This window comes from Littorina saxatilis, linkage group LG4, assembly GCF_037325665.1.
Source record: "Littorina saxatilis isolate snail1 linkage group LG4, US_GU_Lsax_2.0, whole genome shotgun sequence".
Classification (NCBI taxonomy): Eukaryota; Metazoa; Mollusca; class Gastropoda; order Littorinimorpha; family Littorinidae; genus Littorina; species Littorina saxatilis.
In genome coordinates, this window is record NC_090248.1 from 54,502,661 (window position 1) to 54,527,377 (window position 24,717).

General features: G+C 44.4%; 1 protein-coding gene across 1 annotated transcript in view; it reads left to right on the forward strand.

Moving 5' to 3' along the window:
* The window catches only part of LOC138965637 (plexin-A4-like), a gene marked incomplete at its 3' end in the record, with an annotated part of 127,500 nt that overhangs the window by 24,389 nt on the left and 78,394 nt on the right, over window positions 1-24,717 (forward strand). Inside the window, 2 exon segments of the mRNA XM_070337811.1 lie at window positions 16,128-16,254; window positions 20,317-20,488. Of these exon segments, the coding sequence (XP_070193912.1) occupies window positions 16,128-16,254; window positions 20,317-20,488 (299 nt within the window).

The window sequence follows — 24,717 nt, forward strand, 5'->3', positions numbered from 1 at the left end:
CGTAAAATGCGTCTTGAAATCCAATAACAAAGGAAACCATTTGCTGTAGCTATGGGCGACAGTAAGGGAGATCCATGTGGAACCAGGCTCCTGGCTCCCGTAAAAGTACGAACCTTGTCTGAATAGACGACTTCCATCTCTTTTAAGATGCATCTTCGGTTTTGGGTCAATGCCTTAGCCGCATAGTCACCCTGGAGGTAAAGTTTCTGTTACATCTGAGGATAATGCATGTAATCAGTTATGCCCAGCCCTGTTCTACCCCCCCCCTCCCCCCTCTCCAACACACGCACGCGTTATTCTTCAATATCTTGGTCACATAGTCACCCCAAGGCAAAACTTCCTGTTGCATGTGAAGATAATCCTTGCAACTCTACGACCTTCACCCTCTCACCATAAGTCCCCTCGCCACTGTTCTCTTGCCCTCCCCTCCACCCCCCTCCACCTCCCCCCCCCGCCCCCTTTCACATCTCCACCCAAGGGCTCTTTTCTTCTGATGGCCTATTATTAATCCCAAATTCATCCCTGCAGTTGACCATGGAGGGCGATTACCGTAAGGAGAGGGTTGGAGGGGGACTTGAGAAGATGGGCTGCTTTCTCTTCCAGTGGCAATCCGCTGACAGCCAAGTCACTTGGAGGACATTGGCGGGAAATGACTGTATGATTCTGTGAAGAATGGAAAGAAAAGAGAGAACAGAGGGAGATGGCGTGGTGTGTGGGGAAAGGGTGGGGTGTGTGGGGGAAAGGGGTGGGGTGTGTGGAGGAAAGGGGTGGGGTGTGTGGGGGGAAGGGGTTGGGTGTGTGGGGGAAAGGGGTGGGGTGTGTGGGGGAAAGGGGTGGGGTGTGTGGGGGAAAGGGGTGGGGTGTGTGGAGGAAAGGGGTGGGGTGTTTGGGGGGAAGGGGTTGGGTGTGTGGGGGAAGGGGTGGGGTGGGAATGAAGGGGTTGGAAATGTAGGAACGGTCAGTGAAGAAGACAAGGGTTCGCAGTCAGGGGACAAGACATGGGGTCATAAGAAGAACAAGTCGCGTGAGGCGAAAATACAATATTTAGTCAAGTAGCTGTCGAACTCACAGAATGAAACGCAATGCCATTTTACTCGTAGCATCGTCAGGCCACCGCTCATGGCAAAGGCAGTGAAATTGACAAGAAGAGCGGGGTAGTAGTTGCGCTAAGAAGGATAGCACGCTTTTCTGTACCTCTCTTTGTTTTAACTTTCTGAGCGTGTTTTTAATCCAAACATATCATATCTATATGTTTTTGGAATCAGGAACCGACAAGGAATAAGATGAAAGTGTTTTTAAATTGATTTGGACAATTTAATTTTGATAATAATTTTTATATATTTAATTTTCAGAGCTTGTTTTTAATCCGAATATAACATATTTATATGTTTTTGGAATCAGCAAATGATGGAAAATAAGATAAACGTAAATTTGGATCGTTTTATAAATTTTTTTTTTGTTTGTTTTACAATTTTCAGATTTTTAATGACCAAAGTCATTAATTAATTTTTAAGCCACCAAGCTGAAATGCAATACCGAACCCCGGGCTTCGTCGAAGATTACTTGACCAAAATTTCAACCAATTTGGTTGAAGAATGAGGGCGTGACAGTGCCGCCTCAACTTTCACGAAAAGCCGGATATGACGTCATCAAAGACATTTATCAAAAAAATGAAAAAAACGTTCGGGGATTTCATACCCAGGAACTCTCATGTCAAATTTCATAAAGATCGGTCCAGTAGTTTAGTCTGAATCGCTCTACACACACACACACACACACACAGACACACACACACACAGACACACGCACACACACCACGACCCTCGTTTCGATTCCCCCTCGATGTTAAAATATTTAGTCAAAACTTGACTAAATATAAAAAGCAGATTTTGATCAATTACGGTTACACGTGCATTGTTTTTATGGCATATGGATTTAGAATTGCTTCGCAAGGATGTACGCCCCTGTCAATGATCATAGTAGCATAAGGGAGGATGTATTGATTTAAAAGTTCTCTTTGGAAGACAGAAGCAAAAGAGGAGAGGAAGAAATGAGAGCCATCCGGTCACAACACCAAATTTTCACATCTACGACAAATGACAAATTCCCAAAGCAACATTCCACTCACAACCGGGTTTTTTTCTGTGTTTTTATCCCCTTCGTTGTCGTGGAGTTGCGTTGGGGTGGTGTGGGTTCGAGGTCGAAGATGAGGTTCGAGTGTGTGTTTGAGCACGGAGAGGGGTTGGGAGGGGCTGGCAAGGATGGGGGTTGAAGAGTTTAGAGACCTCTCTGATTAGCGCATCAATCACGTGCCTCGCAGCATCATGAATTTTGAGCAGATTGATTTGCCCCTTGCCCCCCTTGCTAACGGCCACCCTTTTGACGTCCCGTCACTTGTTGCTCTTCCCTCGGGTCCCTCCGCTGCATCATTCAGTCTCGGCATTGAGACGAGTCTTTGCAATGTTACAGTCTTGGCAATGTTAGAAATTATCTTTGCAACGTTATAGTCTCGACAATGTTGAAAAGAGTCTCGGACATTTTGTGCACTGTTGAAAAGGGTCTCGGACATTCAGTCTTTGGCAGTGATACAAGTCTTTGCGATGTTATAGTCTTGGCAATGTTAGAAATTATCTTTGCAACGTTATAGTCTTGGCGATGTTGAAAGGATTCTTGGACATGTTATAGTCTTGTCAATGTTGGAAATAGTTCTGGCAAAGTTTTTGTTGCGGCAATCTTCAAACGAGTTTATGCAAGGTGATTGTCTGGGCAATATTGGAAGAGTCTTGCAAAAAAAAAGAGTATCGGCGATATTGAAAAGATCGAGTCTCGAGCATGTTATACAATTTCAGCAATGCAATAGTATGGGTAAAGCTTTAGTCTCAGCATAGTTATCGGGAACAAAGAGTCGCGACCATTTGATATTCTCGACAATGGCAGAAAGAATGTCGGCGATAGTCTCGACAATGTTAGAACGAGTCCTGGCAAAGCTATAGTTTCGGTAATGTCAAAAAATAGTCTCGGCAAACTGTCCCTGGCCATCAAACCCTCATCAACCAAAAAACCGAGAATGGGAAATGTTCTGTGCACAAACGTTGGGGAGAGAGAGGGGGGGGGGAGGGGGGGGGCTACGGTGTCGACTAGGATGGATGCGATTTGAGATTTGGGGCGAGGTGTTTGTGTTTGCGGAACGTATTATATTTTATGACTCACACGTCGTTAGTCATGGTGTCGGCCATTCAGACTATTTCACGGGAAAGCCATGATGATGTATTTGCTGTTAATTGTTTATGCGCAAACCGTTTTTGAACAATCGGAGAAAAATAATGCAAGAAAGATTATGCCCATGGGTATTGGGGTATGGGGTTGAGAAGGGGGTGGGGGGGGGGGGGTGTCGGGGGGGGGGGGGGGGTGTGTCGCAGAGTATGGAATGAGTTTTGGAGTGGATAGCCATTGTAAGTCATGAATTGACATTGAGTCAATTGGTAATGGTGGTCTTCGGTTTCAACAGAATGACAACAAAGTGAAGAACATGTCGAGTCACCATGTTGGTACTGTAATCGCCGCTAAACACTGCACTACAAGTCGTGTCTCTCTGTACGGGACATTGTCCGCTGCACTCTCTTAAAATCAATAACAAAGATCACAATACGGTCTTGATCTCGCAACAACAAACAGTCAAAACATGAAAAACCTCTTCTTTTTTGGCATCGTGACATTCTGTCTCCGGTTAACCTTCAGGAAGTTTGTTGCGGCATGAAATCACTGTCCAGCGCTGCCACCTAAAGTCAGGCCAACGGGGCTAAAGTCACGACGCCTGCAGACCGGAGACAAGCTCAGATCGAACGGGAAGAGGACGCTAATCAAATCTCTCGCGCTATCAGTGTCACATTTATCACGCTTGCTGTCCCCTCTCCGCTTGCACGTGCACACACTGACACTGGAAGTCCTGTCAACGGAACTGTGCACTTCGGCTCCTGACCTTGAACGCTTCGATGGAGTGAACAGGTCTGAGCATGGTAAATCCGAAAGAAAAATGGAGGTTGGACCCCCTCCCCCTCCTTCCTCCCTTTTTATCCCCAACCCCTTCCCACAAACCATCCTGGTCAAAGGACTGAAATGAACGCTTCGATAAAGTGTCCACAGACGCCGAGGAGGGCTTACGTGATGGTGGGGTGTTGGTAGTTTTGTGACCTTGATTGGCACCTGATAAACAAAGGGAATTGAGTAAGCGCTCTAACTGCAAACGACACGTGTAAAACAGAGAGTGAGAGTTATTCGGAACTATTCACCTGGCACCAGGAGAAAAAAAACAAGCATTGAAATGAACAAGCGACTTTCATTATCAAATTTGTTGAAGATTCTCTTGATTGGCACCATTCTGTGTAGAAGTTTTTAACCAGGATCTCTGGCTAGTGAAGATGAACATTTTCCCTTTCCTGAAGAATCAAGTACGAATTCTGACCCCCCAAAAACACACAAAAACACAAACGTCCTGCTGTCACCCAGGGATATTGGTATGTCCTGTGTCGTCTTCGACAGAAATGGTAGTGTCAGTATAATATGTTAAACAAATGACAATGAACCTTGTTCTTGAAGGATAGAATATTTGTCCTCAATAAAAGTCAAGAATGTTCTTTGGTACTTAACTCCCACGTGATACAAAAACGAAACTTTTCGAACTTCGGTGGAGAAGTTGAGGTGATTTGGAATACAATGTCAAGGACATTAGTTTTGGAAAAACAACCACAACCTCCAGGCAGTCGAACAAAGAAAATTAAAGGAAGTGATCACATTTTTCGAAAGAATTCCCGAGTAGAAATCGTGAGTCAGTGTCGCATTTAACCTTTGCGTATACGCTACCCAAAACCAGCAAGCAAACCTTGGAGCTCCTATAGCTGATCGAAAAGCGAAATGTAAGATAGCTAGCTAACCAGCGAAAGCGAAATGCAAGCGAAGTGAGAAGACATCTATACAGAATCCAATGAGATAAAGTTGAAACCGATTTCTTCCAGAACTCATTAAAGGCGGTAAGTCGAGCCAGTTGGAGCCGAAGAGGCGAAATGAATTGGGAAAGGGTAGCTACTGTCAGGGCATTCAGACCGGCACTTGTTGCTTGGCCGACGCGGCAGTGGGGTGCTTGTCATTCATTTGATATCACAGGCACGCGAACACCGTACTTGTAAGCCTGCCTCTGTGAGATCTTTGACATCTGTGTGACTTTGAGGTTTACAACCTTAACGCCACGGACGAGTTTTAGTCGAATGCTCATGTTGTTAAATCTCAGCCTGGAATATCCTTCACAGTTATTCATTTCAACTTTTGTAAATATGATAGAAAATACAACCGCGGTGGTCCTGAGGCTCAAGGGATGACTGCGTTGAAATAGCAATAGCATCTAGATTCAACTAGTGTTACTGTCCTTGAACAGGAGTTCTCTTCACCCAGAGGAATTGGGGGCATGGGGTGGTGGCATGGGGCAGGTTGTTGCTGATGGAGGGCATCAAAGGTTCCAAGCTATTTTAAGGGCAATTCTATCATGTACAGCATGCACAACAATATTGGGATTGATTGTGTGTGTTTATGTGTGTGTGTGTGTGTGTGTGTGTGTGTGTGTGTGTGTGTGTGTATATATATGTGTGTGTGTGTGTGTGTGTGTGTGTGTGTGTGTGTGTGTGTGTGTTTTTATGCTCAGCTCTATTAATCTTTTATTTTAAAATCCCTTGCCATATAGTCCTTCCGTCAAACCGCTGGTTCATCACAGCAATATAGTTTCCAACATAGTCCTTCCCTGCCTGTTCCACGCCCTGTGCCTGTGCTTGAGACTGATGGATGAGACGTGGTCGCTGATTGGGCCAGCGGTCTTGTAGACCTGGCAACATCTATCTTGTCTCCCCTTCCACTTCTGGGACCATGTAGCTGCTGTCCCACCAGCGGCAGGGACAAGTTTTACGCTGACAAGGGGAGACCAGCCTGGATTACCTTGCCCCCTCGCTCGTCTCCCCTGTCTGTCACGTGACATTTGTCTCTGGTCGAGAGGAATGGTTTTGAGGCATGTCGTGAGGTGATTTTGTTTTCTTGCTCGGTGTCTCCCTTGTGTGTTGAGTTGTGGAAGTGCTTCTGGTTGTTGGTTTGGGTTTGCATTGGTTGTTTGGGAGTGCTGACATGCTCAATTTGTTTCAAAGACAAGTTTACGAAGATTCTGTGCCAGAAGGCTTCCCATGAATAACATTTTGTAGCCTACAGTTCTTCGAACAACCAAAGAGGTCGAATGGAAAGCCTGTTTCTCACCGTCTTTGTTATATCAGCAACAAAATAAAGTGTCAGAAGAATCTGTTTCTTAAAAGACCCTCTCTTTCGAAGTGAAATCTCTGACGTCAGTAGCCAAACTCATTTCGAAAATACGTAAATAATCACACGTAAACATTCTGTCACTTCTGCATTTCTCTTGATGAAATTTGTCTCGGCTACAACATATCAGCAGTAGAAAAATTAACCGTAAGATCATCGCCAGGCAGTGCATGTGTCGGTATCGTATAGCATTATTTCATGTAAAGTACAAGTATCTTCACTGCATGCGTTCTTGTAGTATTCCCCTGACGTCACAAAGGCAATCTTTTGGCTGAGCTCCCCCACTGCTTTGGTCTTTCTGACAGAGTACATTCATCTAGTAGCATGAGTCCAGCTTTGTATGCAGTACTGTGTTGTTGTCGAGGACTTGGCAAGAGTCTGCTGGGGATGACAGTGGAATTTCATCCAAGAATGTAACTGAAAATGAACTACTCGGTTGCATTACTCTCTCTGTCTCTGTCTCTCTGTGTCTCTCTGGGTGTCTCTGTCTCTCTTTCTCTCTCTCTCTCTCTCTCTCTCTCTCTCTCTCTCTCTCTCTCTCTCCGTGTCTCTCTCTTTCTCTATGTGTCTCTCTCTGTCTCTCTCTCTTTGTCTCTGTCTGTCTCTCTGTCTCTCTCTGTCTCTCTCTCTATATATCTGTCTCTTTCTCTATCTCTCTCTATTATGTCTCTCTCTCTATCTGTCTCTCTCTATCTGTCTCTCTCTCTCTCTGTCTGTCTGTCTCTGTCTCTCTCTCTCTTTCTCTGTCTCTCTGTCTCTCTCTCTCTCTCTCTCTCTCTCTCTCTCTCTCTCTCTCTCTCTGTCTCTGTCTCTGTCTCTCTCTCTCTCTCTCTCTCTCTCTCTCATATGATAGTCACAACCCCCTGGCAACCAACAATCCACCGTGTTCAGCAAAGTGAAGATGATGAAATGAATTCAATATGCTGGGGGTCATTCCTGCAGTACCAACGCCGATCTCGCGTGGCTTCCCGAAGGAATTGGAGCTGTTTGCGCCAAAACGAGAACTCGTCTCGGTGTAAGGTTCTTCACAAGCAGGACTGCACAAACTGGTCTAGGTGTAAGGTTTCTTGCGAGCACGGTGTGATTTCTCTTCCCCGAAGAAAACTAAGTACTTCCTGGAGAACAATGAGTTTTCGAGTTGCTGACCTTTGAAATCAGAGTCTGTCCTTTTTTCTTCTTTGTGTTTTTGTCAGCTAAAAACGAAACCGTGCCGCAGGCGATTTTTAACAGTCGGTTGTGCAAATGTTTATGACAGTTTGTCTGATGTTTCAAATAGCGGTTTTAGTACTGAAGGTCGTGTGAGTGTTTTCGCCCAAAGTGTTCGTAAAACCATCTGTTGTATCGATTGCTGGGGATAAAGTTTCAACAAAGTCTGTTGTTTTCTGTCTAAACCTTTTTGTTTATGGCAGATGCTCGGTCATCATTTTGTAACTCTAGAGGGGAAAAAATGTCACTCGAGCAAAGAAGTCGAACACATTTGTCATTTTTTCAGGCAGTAAATGTCCGACTTTTCTTTTTATCAAGTTAAGAAGCCGTATTGTTTACAAAAACCTTAATGCCTGTATATATATATACACGCAGACAAGATTCAAACGTGCTACTGAATGATTTGTAAATGATATATTTGATCTTGAACCTGCGCGTGCCTGTGGGACCAGTATATCGTTCACGAACAAAACAACGGACGTATTGTCACGAATATATAGTTAGCACTCCGCACCACCCTCCCACATGCTTTCATCACAGCACGGTGCACAATTCAACAGTTGGCTAACACGTTGTTCTATGCACCCGCCGTGCATGTCGCTGCATACCCGTGGCTTCTTAGCTGCTGCAGCAATATTTGCACAACTCCTCAAACGCTCGTTGATATTGATGCGAGAGTCTTGGGGGAGAACGCCAGGGTGGTGGGAACGCCCGGGACGGGAAAGAGTGTTATACTGGTCTCGTTGGCCGAGAGTGGCTTCATATTTGCCGTGCTCTCAGTTATCTCGCTACAAGGCCACTGCAACAGAGTAAAAGTGAAGATATTTTATGGGTCTGAAATTAAAGTGGCAGGATTCCTGTTGAAAGGGTGTTTCCGATTGCCAAAACAGGTCATTCATCTACTAATTAATGCAGGTGACGACGTTGTGTCCAGCACAATTGTGACATCTCAAAATCACTGTACGGAGGGATTGCTTCCTCGTTGATTTTAAGGAAAAAATCCTCATTACAAATTATGTGGGTTCATTGAGGGGCTTTCCCATTTTATTCTGAAGTCTGGAGAGGTAAAAATGTGGAACTGGGCTTCATTCATAACTGAAATATATGTGACTTGGGTAGATCTGTCATATCCAGCATATAGGTGTGTATAGAAAAAAAACTAAAAAAACTGAAAAGGTGACTAAGGCAACCCCTCTCTTTAAAAACAATACGCTACGTTATTATGTTGGTAAAAGCCGTCGAGAGATGATGATTAATCCTCGAACCTGTAAATGTCTTTTATAGGGGTTGAGTCAACGCGCGCGTTAAAAATTCTATCATGTCAACACGCGCCTCTGTTGAGTTCATTGCATTCATCGGGACGGTTCATTGTCGGTCTGTGTGTGCACGCACAGACACAATCACACGCGGACAAGCTAACGAACATGTGTGCATGTATGCAAACAGACACCCTGGGGTGAGAGAAAACACGGTGCCGATTAAGTAGTTAGGTTGTATCAACATGCAGCAAGCGTTCTATCGACTTTTCTGTTATTTTCTTTAAACATCAGAGGTGGAATAGAAGAGGAGGAGAGAAGAGAGGAGGTGGTTGGAGAGAGGGAGAAAGAGACAGACAGACAGAGACAGAGCCAGAGAGACAGACAGAGACAGAGCCAGAGAGACAGAAAGAGAGAGAGACAGACAGAATGACAGACAGAATGACAGAGAGACAAAGAGAGACAGACAGACAGGCAGACAGACAGAGAGCCAGAAAGAGACAGAATGACACAGAGAGAGCAGACAGACAGAGAGAGAGAGAGAGAGAGAGAGAGAGAGAGAGAGAGCAGAGAGAGAGAGAGAGAGAGAGAGAGAGAGAGAGAGAGAGAGAGAGAGAGAGAGAGAGAGAGAGAGAGAGAGAGAGAGAGAAAGAGAGAGAGAGCGCGGTTTTGGGACGGTCCTACAGGTTTGCCAATGCAATATTATCCACTTGACATATACCTTGACATGACAAAATAATGTTACTTTGCATACGGCATGAGCTGAGAGAGAGAAGGAGGCAAGACAGACAGGAGAGAGAGAGTTCTCTCCCCAAAACGCAACTGAGATTGTTTTCACTCCTCGAGTGGACAGATCGGATGTTTTATGCTGCATCCCTTCTAATCGATCATTAGCGATTCAGGCGGGCAGGCGAGCGAAGAGGATTAAGAGGAACGAAAGAAAACACGATCATGCCTGCCCACAAGAGGACCCCGCTTATGATAGATGGCGCTGCAAATGGGCTACCCAGTGCAACCCTCAAAGGACAACCTCACCCTCTTTTAGTTATCGCGGTTCCACCGAGAACTTTACTTTTGTACTCTCGGCTAATTCCTCGCGCTTCAATCATGATCTCCTCTTGACATGAATCTCTTTTCACGGCCACCGCAAAGGACTTGGACGAGAGAATGAGAGGAGGGGTGGGGTGGGGCGGAGAGAGGGGGTTAGAGAGAGAGGGGAGGGCTAGGGAGAAAGAGAGAGAGACACAGAGAGACGCAGAGGCAGGCAGACAGAAAGAGAGAGCGAGATAAATAGAGGGAGGGACAGACAGACAGAATACAAATACTGAGAGAGAGAGAGAGAGAGAGAGAGAGAGAGAGAGAGAGACAGACAGACAGACAGACAGACAGACAGACAGACAGACAGACAGAATACGAATACTGAGAGAGAGAGAGAGAGAGAGAGAGAGAGAGAGAGAGAGAGAGAGACATAGACGTTGGAGGGGGGGGAGGAGGGGTAGTCCCTGGGCACTCGTGATTTTTACGAAGTATTAATCACACTCTTTGCTTTCCCCCATCTAGCTTCATGGCCCGAGTTCTTGTTGGCGGGATATGTTTGATCGGGCAACAGTGGGAGGACGGGAAAAGGCGACTTGACGTCTAGAGGGCATTGGGAGCTTTTACCCGCTTTCTCACCAGCGGTGTCGCCTGTTGAACGCTATGGCGGAAAGTTCCTCGAGTTACTGAACTTTTTTTCTGCTCTTTTCCCCTACTATGAGTAAGATCAGATGGGGTTTAAAGCTGTACCTGCAATGTGAATCCCCTCCGATGAGATGACATTTTGCAAGAAAGGATACATAATTCTCTGTGTATTATCTTTACCGACAAAAAGTTAAATGTAGAGACACTTTTGGCTGGTTCCGAAGGCGTCCTTTCATCGCAGTTATCACTGTATGTGGAAGCAAAGAACGGTAATACATAGCGTCTCTGACTATTTGCTTCTTTGCCTTTTTGGAGTTGCTGAACTTTTTTTCTGTCGATGAGCAAGATGGGACGGGGATATAGAACCAGCCCAGGCTTGTTGCCTTTTCATGAGTCTTATACGACCTTCCCCAACTTCTTCAGCGTTTTGCTTGTTTTGCCTTCCTCGAGTTGCTGAACTTTCTTCTCTGCTCCCTTTTTTGCGATCAGAAAGATGGGACGTTGGGAATAGTAGTCCAAGCTCTTTGCCTTTTCATGAATCGTTCTCCCGCTTCTCTCCCCGGTCCCAGCGGCTGAAGCTAATTGTCTGTAAGTGGCTGTCTGCTCTGATTGGTTTATGGAGACGGGAATCGATCCCACAATTCATTGCGATCTTTCCAGGCACTGCACCCTTTTTTACCCCGCTGCTTGCTTTGGGCGCAAAGTTGCACCGAGTTGGAGGAAAAAAAGGAGAAGAAGAAAAAGAAAATGAAGAGTGAGAGAATAAAAAAAGAGATGAAGATGAAGAAGGAGGAGGAGAAAAAAGGCGACAATTTCCCCAAGGCTTTTTGGGGTGAGAGATACAGTAAAAGAGGGAGAGGAGAGGTGGGTGGAGGTACTGGGGGGGGGGGGGGGGTAGAGCTTCCCAGAGAAACTTCGACAGTGAAAATGAAAGGTAAGAGAAGAAGAGAAAGGTGAAACAAGGACAAAGCAGAGAAGGAGAGGAATTCACACCCACAACAAAAGAGGATGTGAGATTAAAGAACTCGTAGGTAATAGAAACTTGCAAAAAAGAGGAATTGCCAGACGAAAAGGCAAAACCTCAAGAGTAAATAAGTAAAAGAAAAGCAAAGAAAACTATTACAGAATGCAAAAAACAAGCTCGAAATCGAGCACCCCCCTAGTCTGTTCATAAAGAAAAAAAAGATTTTTAAAAAAGTAATAAAGTTGAGGCACGTGAAACACAAGACTGCGAGGAAAGGAAGTAAAGCAAGACAGGTTGTGACGCTAACTGTGTGTCTGGGGTGATGAGGCGCAGCAAATTGCTATTAACTCCTGATCGCTCATAACAGGTGCTCGCTATTAGCTGCACTTTATGGGCTTGGATCTCCTCTCTCTTACACATACACACACACACACACACACACACACACACACACACACACACACACACACACACACACACACACTTGCTCTTTAGCTAATAATGCTGGCGTGGTGGCCTGATTTTTTTGGCGTGTTTAGTTTTTTGTTTGCGTCTGGTAATGAAGAGGTTATCTTGGGTAAAGTTGGATGAGCGAACCGTTGTGGTGAGTTCTGTGGGGTAGGTGTGTGTGTGTGTGTGTGTGTGTGTGTGTGTGTGTGTGTGTGTGTGTGTGTGTGTGTGTGTGTGTGTGTGTGTTCCCTGATATTCTAAGATTGACATCCTTTATCTGATCTCGTTCTAGTCTCTTCCATTTGTTCTTCTCGTTCTTGTTCTAGTTCGTGTTGTTCTTCCTCATTTTCTTGTCGTTCTTTTTCTCCTGTGTTCTCGTCTGTCGTTCTCAATTTCTTGGTCTTCTTCCGTGACATTTTTCCTTTTATTCTCATTAATTATAACATTAACTTTTTAGTTTTTGATGTTAAAAACTCTTCTGCTTCTTAATCCTCCTCAACTTCTTACGCCTCTTTTTTTCCTTGAAGAGAACTTCAGACACTCCCTGCCGAGATAATTAGCCGGGCAATTTCGAAGCCTGCTGCTACGACACTGTTCGGAACCGATGTTCGCTTATTGACTTTTATTCCAGCCGTCCTCATTACACGGGACGAGAAAAAAAGAGAAAGTAGCGCCGCCGTGGTAGGGTATTTTTTCTTTCCTGCTGGCTTGTCAATTCTTGATGGATCGGCCATCATACTTCTCCTGTGGCTGGCTTGTTGAATCAGAGAAGAAAATTAAGCCCCCTCCCCCTTCTTCTGTACCATCATTTCTGGAAGTTTGCAACCCGAAAAACCACCACCCCCACCTCATCCCCTCGTTATTTTCACCGCTTCCCATCCCCACCAAGAAAACAAGAAGAAAAAGAAGTAGAAAAGAATAGAAAAATAGAAAAATAGAAAAAGGAAAACAAATCTGAACTTCGGCTTCAAATCATAAGTTGCTCTCAAGCGGGCTCCCGGCGGAAATGACGTTTATGCAAATTTGATTGTCACGTGATGTTGTTGCTGTCATGACTCTGTCCCATATTTCAGCGGTCCAGCGGCAACACGTTGGAATTGGAAGTAATCGTCTGTAAGTGTTGTGACGTCGCTCGGCCACAAACTGATTGCTTCCATTCTTGCCCGCCCAAATTGGACGGCCTTTAATTCTTGTCATGACAAATTGTTGGACATTGTTCTCGGCCTTGGAGGAGGGCCGATAGGGAACCGTCTGAAGTCGCGTAACTGTAAAGCATTTGCAGTTTGCGTTGCTGTTTACCCAACAAGCGTCTCATTAGGAGTGAAAAATGGCTGTCTGAACTCGTGTAACTGTGAAACATTCGCCGTTTGCGTTTGCTCTTCACTCGACGAGGTTCCTGCTAGAGTGAGGTTTATAGGGATGAGAAATTGTGTTTGCAAATAGACATGAAATATTAAATGAGCAATTTGTAACTTGATTCCTCGAAAGTTGATTCATTGCACTTTGTCATTGAAATGTTGACACGATGCACTTTGCTGCATGTTTTATCTCGGGTCGATTTGTCGAACGTTATGCACTGACTGTTCGTAACATTTACTAGAAAACGTGTGTCCTTTGTAGCCATTCTCTTCTATATCTATACAACCAGTACTAAGTACACGTTTTACAGACCACTACAATCCGTCAGTTTCATTGTTTAAAACATACTGATCATTGCTCTCGTGGAAACAGCAAACCACCCCCACACCCCCACCCCCTTCCCTCATACACATGTATACGCACGCACGCACGACGTTAAAAAATACTGACCATTGCTCTTGTAATAACTGTGATCCGAACACACACACACAAACACACACACAAATACATATAATATAAAACAATATATATATTTCAAAAGAAATGCTCGTTGAAAAGCACCAAGCCGTCTGTACCAGCAACGACAGCTCAAGAAATGACTCTTCTAAAGGGATTTCTCAGAAGAATTAAACACTCACTGTTCAAACCAAACGTTCGTACAAAAGCACCAAGTCTTCTGTACTGGCAAAACTAACACGAGAAAGGCTTCTTTTCACAGAAGTCTTCTTCTGCCTCGAGATATTGATTCCTGCAGACCTGGCAGTGTTGGCGAACATGGTCGTTTCTACTGAAATGCACCTCACTTCGACCTCTTCTTTTTCTTTTGTTTTACTGGAGGTTTTCCTTGACACTCGGTGGACGGGGTATTTGCATGGGACTGTTTTGTTTGGGACTCTGGGGAGGGAGTATCTGTGAGACTGGGACTGGAACTCTGTCTCTTGTCTCTCTCTGTATCGGTCTGTTTCTCTCTATTTCTGAGTCGCTCTCCGTGTCTCTCTATCACTTCTCTCTGTATTTCTGTCTCTTTCTGTCTGTCTGTCTGTCTGTCTGTCTCTCTCTCTCTCTCTCTCTCTCTCTCTCTCTCTCTTGCTCCCCCTCTCCCTCTATCTGACTCTCTCTCTCCCTTTCTCTCTCTCTCTCTCCCCTCTCTCTCTCTCTCTCTCTCTCTCTCTCTCTCTCTCTCTCTCTCTCTCTCTCTCTCTCTCTCTCACTGCTGTGAAATGGGAGGGGTGGGAAGTGACAATATTGGTTCTTCAAAGTGGTCACACACAGTCATGTTGTCGACACACGTCCCGTTACGCCAGCGTGTGTAATATCGTTACTGTGCATCGCCACAGTTCCCTCCTTATTGTTTTCTTGCGCTTGTCCCCTGAGGGTTGAAAGAAATTGAGACAAGGGGACAAGGAAACGCAGAGGGTGGGGGTAGGGGTACGAGAGATATCGATGGGGCGTGGGGAGGTGGGCGGATTGAAGGCTTAATATTCTGCTTTAGTCTTTCGGTTGAGCATTATGCTTATAACACGCGTTTTTTTGTTAGGCATTTAAAAAAAAATGTTTTTTATGTTGGATTTCTCCCCTCCCCCCCCCCCCCCGCCCCCTTTGCAGTTTCAAAAATGTGTTTATATTAGACACCACCACAACTGCATAACAAGTGGTATAAACAATTCCATGCGGATATAATGTCTGACGGCTGTTTTGCGTGGGGACCAGAATATCCCCAAAGTGTTTTTCTTTTGACGTTGGTCGGGGATTGTTCGGCCTGCTTGTGTTATTTACATGACATTTTCCTCTCATTTCGGCGATATTTTCGAGTCTGTTTTTGGTGCAAGAGAAGGCGCCTAGAGAAAAAACAGAAGAATGAGAGATAGCAAGAGCATGCGATTGCCTGCAAAAGAAGACTTGCTGGTTTTTTTGTATACAGCAATCCGTCAAAAACGTAGACTTATGTCCTGCATTGTAAATTTTGAAACGATTGTTGTTGTTGTTGGTTGTGGTAGAATAATGTTTTGCATTTATAAATTGAGAAGTGTTTATTGTTGTGTTTGTTCGGCAAAGTGATGAGACCGATAAATCATCTTGTCTTTACTGCCCGAAATGCCAAATGAGTTAAATAAAGTGTCACACCCAAAAAATGTCACACTTTGTATTTGCTTGGAGTAAACGGATCATGCTGTGTTATAAGATCTTAGGCCAAAAAAAAAATTGTCTGTTTAGGGTAACATGACCAAAAAAAGTAGGGTCGGTAGGTAGGTAGGTTTTTTTTTTTTTTTTTTTTTTTTTTGTGTGTAAATGCTATGTTGGCTGAACATTCACTTCTTATATTTGATGAATACATGTTTCAAAACTAACGTATAAATAAAACAGAGAGAAAGGGAGAGAAAGAAACGCCAAATGTCTCTTTTTAGCATTTTTACCTCTTTTTTTTTTTTTTTTTTTTTTGAAATCAAAAAAAAGTTTTTGGGTCGGCGCCAAATCGATAGGGTCGGTCGGGTTACCCTAAACAGACAATTTTTTTTTTTTGGCCTTACTGCTATTGTGCTAAGTTGTCTGTCCTATTTGCTCTTAGTTCTGTCATTGTTGTTGGTATTTTCTTCTTCTTCTTCTTCTTCTTCGTTCATGGGCTGAATCTCCGACAGCTTGTACGTGTATGACCGTTTATATTCCGCCATTTAGGCAGCCATACGCCGCTTTCGGGGGATATTGTTCATGTCCATTCACTGATTTTCATTGTGCCATATCTCACATAGCTTAGTCAAGGTCTTCTTCACAGACACCTGAAAACATTTGACCAGCCAGAAAATATGTGTGCTTAGTATTTATCATTCAAACGCTGAGTTTCACGTGCTCTTATTGCTGTGTGACAGGTGCAGTCTCAAGTCGGACTGCCAAGCGACGGAACAGCCCAAGAGATGGCTGCCCTACGAGGGGGAAGAGTGTGCCAAGATCACCTCTGTCATCCCCCACGAGATACAGAGAGACAAAGTCAGATTGGTGAGTTGCACGTGCACTATAATATATATATATATATATATATATATATATATATATATATACTAGAATGAATACCCGCTTCGCCGGGTAGCCGGCTTCGCCGGGAAGAAGTACTTAGAGCCGTACGCCGGCTTCGCCGGGTCCGAACAATGGACCCGCCAAGCTTAGGTCCCTCCCAGATTCGTGGAATGGGAACAGCACGAAAATGATTCAGTGGCCATAATGCCATTCCTGACCATATCGAGTCCCATCCTTGTCGACGAATGTAACCGTGTTAATCACCTTTGGAGGCGAACTCCACTCAAACAGGATTGAGCAATTTATAGCTTATCTGTAAGCCCTTTTGAACTGTTATGGCTTTTCAAAGGAAGGCCAGTACATACAAATACACAAAAGCCGCCAGACCACATCACAAACAGAACTGAACAATCCCCAGGTGTTGCTCACATAGAGAGACACACACACACACACACACACACACACACACACACACACACACAAACACAGAGAAGCCGTATCTATAGAGAGATAGATGACAGTGTATTTTTCGCGTGGCTATAAATTGATTCGACCTTTGCACTTTTACAGTGAGGATAATTTACGGGTCCAATTTACGTTTTGGACACTGCGGTGACCTTCTAAAAATAGTAACAGAACGCCGGGAATATCCGAAGACGTGCACCATACGAAGGAAGGGAGGTAAACGCTGAAAACCTGGAGAAGATGAGAAGATAAGGAAGAGTTACTTATAATGGTGAAATGAACACAAAAACCAAAATCGGTTCAGCGCTGCGCGCTGAGAGCACGTGTTGAAATATCTCATCGATGATATTGTGTCCGGGGTGTAGCTGAATACGGTGTCCAAATTTGAAAAAGATCCACCGAGAACTTTGGCTTTGGTGTGTCGGTATGGGGGCCCGGGTAGCTGAGGTGGAACCAAAATAGCTGAGGTGGAACCAAAATCGGTTCAGCGCTGCGCGCTGAGAGCACGTGTTGAAATATCGACCAGGTTGTGTCCTGTCCCGGGTCTACCTGAATATGCCCACCAAATTTGAAGCAGATCCATCGAGAACTTTGGCCGTGCATCGCGAACTCACACACAGACACACACACACACACACACAGACACAAGTCGTATATATATATATAGATATATGTATGTGTGTATGGGGGGAGGTGTGGGGGGTGTATGTGTGTGGGGTTTTATTTTTTTTGGGGGTGTGTGTGTGTGTGTGTGAGTGAGAGTGTTTGTGTGTGTGTGTGTGTGTATATGTGTGTGTGTGTGTGTTTTGTGTGTTTTTGTGCGTGTGTGGGTGTGTGTTTTTGAGTCACTTGAGAAAAAGTGACTCTATGTAATCGGTCAGTGTTAGTCTGTCCGGCCGGCCGTCCGGCCGGCCGGCCGTCCGGCCGGCCGTCCGTAGACACCACCTTAACGTTGGACTTTTCTCGGAAACTATCAAAGCGATCGGGCTCATATTTTGTTTAGTCGTGACCTCCAATGACCTCTACACTTTAACGATGGTTTCGTTGACCTTTGACCTTTTTCAAGGTCACAGGTCAGCGTCAAAGGAAAAATTAGACATTTTATATCTTTGACAAAGTTCATCGGATGTGATTGAAACTTTGTAGGATTATTCTTTACATCAAAGTATTTACATCTGTAGCCTTTTACGAACGTTATCAGAAAAACAAGGGAGATAACTAGCCTTTTCTGTTCGGCAACACACAACTTAACGTTGGGCTTTTCTCGGAAACTATAAAAGTGACCGGGCTCAAATTTTATGTGAACGTGACTCATTGTGTTGTGAATAGCAATTTCTTCCTGTCCATCTGATGCCTCATATAATATTCAGAACTGCGAAAGTGACTCGATCGAGCGTTTGCTCTTCTTGTTGAGTTTGTGTGCTTGCTTGCGTGCGTGCGTGCGTGCGTGCGTGCGTTTATTATAAAGGGGAAAAGAGAGACAATGTGATAGAGATACAAACAGACAAAAAGAGACAAATAGACATACATAAAGATAGAGAGAGCACTGAATGAACTCAACCTTCGTACAGATTGCCTTAACCTAACAGATAGAAAAAAATGCCCAAGGGTGTACGATTTTTGAAACTCGCCTGACAAAATCAACACCGACACACAGCTGTTTTTCTTCGCAATTGTGACGTACAGGCTTGTCTCATAAGGAATGTGAACGATATATGTTGTGCAAAAAGGTCCGATTATGATATCACCTGCTGTGAATATTGCAGCTGCTTGGAAGAAAACAATGATTTCTCAGGAGACTACTTTTTGAAACTTGCCTTGCAAAATTCTACATTGATATGTAATGTTCTTCTCCGTTATTATAGTATACAGTATTGCCTCAGAAAATGTAGGAAGATTGTCTGTGCACAAAAGTCCAACTCGTATATCAATAACTGAATATTACAGAAGCGTGGGGAAAAAATGAGAATGTATCACCTATACCACCTTTTAATAAATGCGACTGGCAGCATTCTACATGAGTCTGTTGTTTCATTTCATTTATTTATTTTGTTTTAATATCCCATTGCTGGGATATTCGGGTCGCTTCCTCCAAGTGGAACCGTAATAACGATATATTGCGAACAAAAATTATACTGACAATAAATAAATGACCGCAACACGGTGGCCTAGTGGTAAGGCGTCCGCCCAGTGAGCGGGAGGTCGTGGGTTCGAACCCCGGCCGGGTCATACCTAAGACTTTAAAATTGGCAATCTAGTGGCTGCTCCGCCTGGCGTCTGGCATTATGGGGTTAGTGCTAGGACTGGTTGGTCCGGTGTCAGAATAATGTGACTGGGTGAGACATGAAGCCTGTGCTGCGACTTCTGTCTTGTGTGTGGCGCACGTTAAATGTCAAAGCAGCACCGCCCTGATATGGCCCTTCGTGGTCGGCTGGGCGTTATGCAAAAAAACAAAAAAAAACTGACAATGAATTATATTATTTCTCCTCTCCTACACGCATAAGTTCTTAGCTGAATGTTTAACGCATAATTTTTTTTAACATAAAATTATAGTGTTCATTAGTGTGTACAAAAAGTGTACTTAGCTGGCTCACATCAGATAGAATGTAATGGTTTTTCACCATTCCTGTGCTCTTTGGATTCCCTACAAACGCAGAAGGGGTCTATGTCGACCAAACGTGAGTGTATTCCATGTAGGTGCATTTCCTGTAGGCGTTTTCTCTGTATACAGGAAATACGCCCGGGTGTTTTTCTTGTAGCGTTTCGCCGATCTCGATGAAAGACAAATGATGCTTAGCGACATCGGTAGAATTTGATGTTTTTCGACCTTTTTTTGGTATTTCTTAGAACTTCGATTCGATTGGCTGAATGCCGCACACGCATACAGGAATTCTATACGATTCTTCTGTCTAACCGCCATTTTGAAAGGGGAAGTAACGCTAAGGTAATTCAAATCTGTTTAACGGCAGTCACGCGCTTGGCGCGAGATTGAGCCGTATCGTACTTTCGTACCCGGGTGTATTCTCTATACAGGAAAAACGCCTACAGGAAATGTACCTACAAGGAATGACACCCACATTTTGTCGACATAGACCCCTTCAGCCGTAATAACTGTATCAGGGTGTTACGGGATCGCTTCACGCAGACTCCCAGAGGGTCACAGAGAGGGAACTAGTTGAGACTTATGTCTCTGTGGACAGCAAGTACGCGCCAGATAAATGCGTTAGTAAAACTTTGCCAGGGATTAACAGCTTAATTTGATCGGCGCCCTCAAACTGTGGATGTCGGTTGCCTTTTGTACTGACACGAAGAGAGAGAGTGGGAGGGGGTAGGGCGGAAGTGAGAGTGAGAACGAGGGAGGGAGATAGAGAGAGAGAGAGAGAGAGAGAGAGAGAGAGAGAGAGAGAGAGAGAGAGCGCGCGCGCGCGCAGATGGTTTCCAGATTCCTATTATTATACGGAGAGGAAGACATATTTTATTATTTTGTTTTTTATGATTATATACATGTCAAGTCTGCGATTTAATTTTTATTTTTAAATCTATAATTCATCAATCGTTTTCTTCAAACTTCTGTTTCAGCTGACGTTGCGCATATCCAACCTGCCCGCCTTTACTGAACCCTACAAGTGCGCCTTCGCTACCCTGGGCAGCACATCTCAACCGCTAACCACCCGGGCCAACCGAACCAGCAATGGCATCCAGTGCTACAGCCCCCAAACCAACCTCCTCCCTCCCATCCCGACAGGTAAAGGTCAGTGTAACACTGACACTTTCTTCACTTGTGACTTGTGTGTGTGTGGGTGTGTGTGTGTTGGGAGGGCTGTATTTGTGTGTGTCTGTGTGAAAACCTGGGTATGTCTGTCTCTGTCTGTGTGTCAGTATGTCTGTATTTGTTTGTTATTTCTCCGTTTTTTTTGTGTTTTGTTTTAAAGTCTACGAACCCTTTTGATCTGCTTCTAGTCTTTTGATTTTTTCTTTGCTTTTGTTTGTTTGTTTGTTTGTTGTTTTGTACAAGCTTTTGGGTGTACTGTTACTCGCTGTGCATGAAATAATGCTGAAAGAGGTTTTTAACCCGAGAACATTTTCAAAATTTTGCATTAAACTGGCATCATTACTACGAGTATTATTTAATTGTTTTTCCATTCCTCAAAACATTTCCCAGTATCGGTTAAACGGGTTTATGAACGTCATGCTGTTATGATATTGTCTTCACAGTCAACATCTTGTCATGTTCGACCCCAGTATTCCCCTCTCGCCTTTTGGGATTACGCTCACTCCAAAGTTAGTTCGAAAGGTTACCAACAAAATTTGTATCCCTCAGAAAATGACATTCTAAAAACGGTTTAACATTCCACGCGCGAGGCATTTGTTTTGAAGCCGGAATGATAAGTCGACACCGTGTGGTCACGTGGTGTATAGCAATACTACCAATCTCTCTCGTAGCCTGCAACAGACAATAGGACCCCTGGTTGGCTAGCAGTGATAAATGTCCATATGATGAGTGTGGTTGCAAAACAGCAATTTCTGTAATGAATTGCTGGGATTAATTCTCTTTGTGCCATAGTTAATGACCGGGACTGTGGGCTGCATGCCCCGTCGCTCTGGGCAGAATTGTGTGCGTGTGTTGGATGCGAGATTAGAACATAGTGGATGTGAATCCTCTGTTTCTGTTTCCGTATTCATCTGCCTATCTGTCTGTCTGTTAGTCTATCTCTTTTCGTTTCCGTCTCTCTCTGTATCTCCCTGTGTGTCTGTGCGTGTCTCCCTCTCTGTCTGTCTGTCTGCCTGCCTGTCTCTGTATGTCTTTCTTCCCTCCCCTCCCCTCCCTCTCTCTCTCTCTCTCTCTCTCTCTCTCTCTCTCTCTCTCTCTCTCTCTCTCTCTCTCTCTCTCTCTCTCTCTCTCTTTTTTTTTAATGCATCGGTGCACTATGCGTGCTTCACCCGACACAATCTTTGAAAGCTTTTAAAATTCTTTTTACTGTTTTGACAAAGTGAAAAAAGTGCGAGGAAGTTACTTTTCGTCTACATTATAAATCCTCCTTGTTTGTCTTGTTAACTGATAAGAGAGACATTTTCCCTCGCAAAAAAAGAGAAAATAAGTCCAATGGATGTGTACTTTTTTGGAAAAGACCTTGCATAATAATTATGTTCTAATAACGGGTGATATAATGGCGAGAAGAAAGAGAGAAAAAAAAACCCAGCACAACGGGTGCAAAGAGTACAGTATCTGTCATTCCCGGCACTATGGGATATGTATCATGGATTTGATTGATCTTTTTAATTACCATCAGCTGTAACAAGCGTGTCGCAGCCTTGTAATGGCGACCGTTCGACGCCAGTACTACTTGCGTCGTCCTCAGGTTAATTGATGACGCTGAGTCACAAAGGTAGCTGGCACCGCAGACACACACCTGCCATTTTTGTCGTAACCAGTCAGGTGTGACGATGGCTCGGAGGGGGGGGGGGGGGGGGGGGGAGGTGGTGTTAGGATGGAACACGTCATGTTCGCGACAGAAGAAAAATGAACAGAGGTGGGATCAGGTCACGCCAGTGTTATGGCCCAGACCTCTGATGTGTCATGTGGGGGGGCGGGGGAAGGTGGGGGGTCATGAAGGGATTCTAAAATCAGTGTTGCTCTCTGTTTTTTAAGGGGGGGGGGGGGGGGTGAGTGAATTATATTATTAAGCCGGAAGAATAGACATATTAGATGTCAGTGCGCAGATGCGTCAAACCACATGACCTTGACACAACATGAACTGATAGACATCTTTAAATAATTGAATCTTGTCTTACTTCTGTTTCACTGAGAACAAGTGTTTGATACCTAAGGCGGAAACTGCATGCACTGAATTCCTCATCCTGACCCTCCACAGACAAAAGGCGAGAAGTAGCAGCCAACGATCGAGCAGTGCTTTTGTGAGAAACCAGGCAACGTTCACAAAGTGGAATGGTGCAGGATGATTCGAGAGACTTGTATTGCTATGGTTGCAGCAGTCTTTGCACTTGATCACGTAGCTCCAAGAGACCAGAGACAGATCGATGTAGCTGTAAATTTAAGAGTGATGTGTACATGATATAATAGTTGTCCGCAATATTAATAATACAGTTCGCTCTGTGAATCTTGCTTTTCTTGTATAAAATACAAGTTGCACAACACACGCTCATTCCTTCCAAAGTACGAATGATCTTTTTGTTTGAGGACGAGAGAGAGAGAGAGAGAGAGAGAGAGAGCAAATGACAATGACAAATTCTTTATTTACGAGGGTAGTGGCATAAGCAAACAGGTGCTTTTTTACATCCAGCCCTCGAGAGAGAGACAGAGAGAGACAGACAGACAGACAGAGAGAGAGAAACTGAGAGAGAGAGAGACAGACAGACAGAGACAGAGAGACAGAGACAGACAGACAGACAGACAGACAGATACACTCACACACACACACACACACGACACACACACACACACACACGCACGCACACACACACACACACACACTCACACACATACACACACACACACACACACACACACATGCTCCCTGAAAGTAATAACAGAAAACAGAACACCTTATGCGCGCCACTCTGGCGAGGAATCGCCTGTGTCCGTCCATCGACAAATCTCCAAGGGACACTTCAAGAGCACGCCGAATGTAAGTAATGATTTCGCTATGTCATCGTAGGCGCACAGCTGACCGCGCATATAAGGTCCCCCGGGGTCAGGCGAAACCGACAGCTTCGTTTATCAGTTGTGACAGGTTCACATAATCAACGTTAGCGAACTGTAGGGAATTGCAACGATTTGAGGATGGTAATAAGGCAACTAGATTTGTATAGAGAATGGATGAGGTGACAAATTGGAAACAGCAGTTGTATTGTTCTCTTGTGGGAGAGATTTTATGTGTCTGTCAAGATTGAATTATCGTTTTTGAATACAGCATTGCTTTCTGCGAGATTCTTAGGCAAAGAGAATGCTACTTTCTGAATTCTGAACGGGCAATTTTTTGACACAGTTTCGGGCGGGGATATAGCTCAGTCGGTAGCGCGTTGGATTTGTATCCAGTTGGCCGGTGTCAGCGTGAGTTCGTCCCCACGTTCGGCGAGAGATTTATTTCTCAGAGTCAACTTTGTGTGCAGACTCTCCTCGGTGTCCGAACACCCCCGTGTGTACACGCAAGCACAAGACCAAGTGCGCACGAAAAAGATCCTGTAATCCATGTCAGAGTTCGGTGGGTTATAGAAACACGAAAATACCCAGCATGCTTCCTCCGAAAACGGCGTATGGCTGCCTAAATGGCGGGGTAAAAAACGGTCATACACGTAAAATTCCACTCGTGCAAAAAACACGAGTGTACGTGGGAGTTTCAGCCCACGAACGCAGAAGAAGAAGAGGAAGAAGAAGACACAGTTTCTTTAGAAGAAATTGTGGTAAATACACATGAGTGACCTGTCTTCGTTTCTAAACTAACAGGAACACATCAACTTTCTTGAACAAATATTATTTTAAACACTGGTGTCTTAGTGGAATATCTTTGTCTTTAAACCGACAGGGACACATCACATTTCTTAAGAAGATATTATTTTAAACACGGATGTGTTAGTGGCCTGTCTTCTCCTGTTAACTAACATGAACACAACCCCAAACACTCTCTCTTCTTTGGAAGTTTGTGCTCTCTTGTCACGTAACTTAATTTCAAGACATTTTTCACAGCCGAGCTCTTATGACGGATTTTTTTTAGCTTCAGGGCGAAAGAACACAGAGACAGCAAGCGTGGTCCCTTTCTGGTGTCTTTGGCGTGGAATTGCTTGCCTCGGGTTGTCTCCCTTTTGCACTCTTCTCTTTGAGGAGACGGGTTTTCATAACCGCGTTCCTTTGCGGGACATTTTGGCAGATTTGATCGCTGAAGCAACATTTATTGTCGTCGCTGGCTGGTAACTTTATTGTGATTGTTAGAAAACAAATGTTTGCTGTGCTTTCTTGCGAGA